The 2,172-nt window shown below is 54.0% G+C and overlaps 1 protein-coding gene across 1 annotated transcript; it reads left to right on the forward strand.

Moving 5' to 3' along the window:
• Positions 1-534: 534 nt before the first annotated feature.
• Positions 535-1,500, forward strand: tmem250 (transmembrane protein 250; the record flags this gene model as incomplete). The annotated part of the gene is made up of 2 exons (XM_080017353.1): positions 535-649; positions 853-1,500. The coding sequence occupies exon 2, from the start codon at positions 1,081-1,083 to the stop codon at positions 1,498-1,500; it is 420 nt and encodes a 139-aa protein (XP_079873479.1). The 5' UTR covers positions 535-649; positions 853-1,080.
• Between the last annotated feature and the right edge of the window lie 672 nt (positions 1,501-2,172).

Raw genomic sequence — 2,172 nt, forward strand, 5'->3', positions numbered from 1 at the left:
ATTTATTTCACTGAGTACAGAGTCTAGGCTCTGACTGTTCTGTCTGGGGGATAAAACAATGAAAACCGGTGCATATTCTATTCAGTTTATGATCTAAATCCCTGCGTCCAATCTCAGGTTGTCCTGCGTGAGATTGGTCTGGCAAAGCAAGTCTGTACAGCCTCCAGGCCTCCAACAATGGAAACGCCATATGAAGGATTGCGCATTTAGCGCAAATGCATGAACGGTTGTTTCTCATAAGCTGCCGGCTACATTTTATTTTTTATTTTTTATTTTTCATTTTTTTTTCAATAAAATTTGGGATTCGACTGCACAAAAGTCATGTTACGGATTTCCACTTTAACAGCGTGCATGACGTCGACGAGATCCGAAGGAGCACTGTCCCTTTAATTCCCGCGCTGCCGTAAACCCGGAAGCAGTGCCGTGTTTCACGACAATGGTTCGAATGAGCAGCGTGTCGTTCGCCGCCGCCGCCGCCGCTTCGGGAAACACCTCCGGCGCTTCCAGCTGTGGAAGCGGCCGCTAGTCCTCCATGTTTGCCCGAATGAGGCGTCGCGTACCGAGGAAGAGCGTTTAGTGCGACTCGCACAGCGCAGTTCACACGCCGGGCGGGGTGGTAGGATGCGGAGGAGAGACCCAGGAACGTCCTGTGAGAGAAACCACGTCAAATGAATGCGTTGTAGTGTTGACCTAATCATTGTGGCTCTATTTACAAGATGCAGTCTTAGTGCAGTGTGTAATTGAATAGTCATGTATAGTTTTTCTTATTAACATGTGTTATGTTGTGTACACTATGTTAATGTGGACACGGCAGTATGAGGCTTTACTAACACTCCTGTGTGTCCTCCACAGAGCCTTGCTGCTTTCTGCACCGCCACGACCCCCAAGACAACACCCCGATGACCGGGACGACCGCCGCGACACTGGCCCCCGCCGCTGCCGCCCCTCTTCCGCCGCGACCCGAGTTCCCTCCCTCCACCTGACCATGCAAAGCGCTCGGGCCGACCCCGCAGCAGTGACGCCGGACCCGGCCCGCGCCCGGGACGCCCGCGGGCTCGGCGGGGCTCGGGCGGCCCGCCCATGCCTGTGATCCCCATCCCGCGGCGGGTGCGCAGCTTCCACGGCCCCCACACCACCTGCCTGCACGCGGCCTGTGGGTCGGCGCGCTCCGCCCAGCTGGTGCACACCAAGTACAACAACTTTGACCTCTACTTGCGCTCGCGCTGCATGTACAGCTTCCTGCGCTTCCTCCTGTTCTTCGGCTGCAGCCTGCTGACCTCCCTGCTGTGGGTGGCGCTCTCCGCCCTCTTCCTCCTGCAGTACGTCGGCGTGCGCGTCCTCCTGCGCCTCCAGTACAAGCTGTCCATCGTACTGCTGCTGCTGGGACACCGCCGCCTGGACTTCGGGGTGCTGAACGACCTGTTCATCTACAGCATGCACGTCACCATGTTCCTGGTGGTGGGGCTGGGCTGGTGCTTCATGGTGTTCGTGGACATGTAGATTCCGTGTGGTGGTGGAGGCTTTACCCCGCCTGTGTGGCTCTGCAGGACGGCATGCTCCTCAACAGCGGGTCGACGTGTCAAGCAGGCCCACACAAAGCCACAGGGTTCAAACTCGGTCGAAGAGATCCTTTTCCGGGACATGCTTCCTCACCCGCGCATCTATTCATGTTAAAGACCCTCCCTGTGCGCTCACATGTTTTCTCTTGTTTTTACACTGATTCGAGTGCTTCTCAGCAGGGTGCCTGCAGATGTTTGAAGAAGAAGAATCGCTTTATCGATCCCCGTGGGGAAATCTTGTCCTCTGCGTCGAACCCATCCTATCGCCTGGGGACGCCGAGGCGTCCCTGGAACCCACTGATGGCCAATTCCTTGGTCAAATACATTGGCAGGAGTGTCTGACCCCAACGTGCATGTCTGTAGGATGGGAGGAGACCCACGTGAACATAGGGAGGACATGCAAACTCCACACACAAAGTTTGATTGGCCTCTCCCTGACTCTCCATGTTGCACATGTTGGGCGGGGAAAACATAACGTCAACTTTTTTACCTCAGAAAGTTGCATACAAATTCAAGTTGCAAAAACAACTTTAAAATCTATAAATACTTAGATTAATTAATTCTGAAATGAATATTGTTGCACAAATTTTATTTTGTTGCACATCGAACAAAG

The sequence above is a fragment of the Zeus faber genome, assembly GCF_960531495.2.
Source record: "Zeus faber genome assembly, chromosome: 17".
In the NCBI taxonomy this organism is placed as follows: Eukaryota; Metazoa; Chordata; class Actinopteri; order Zeiformes; family Zeidae; genus Zeus; species Zeus faber.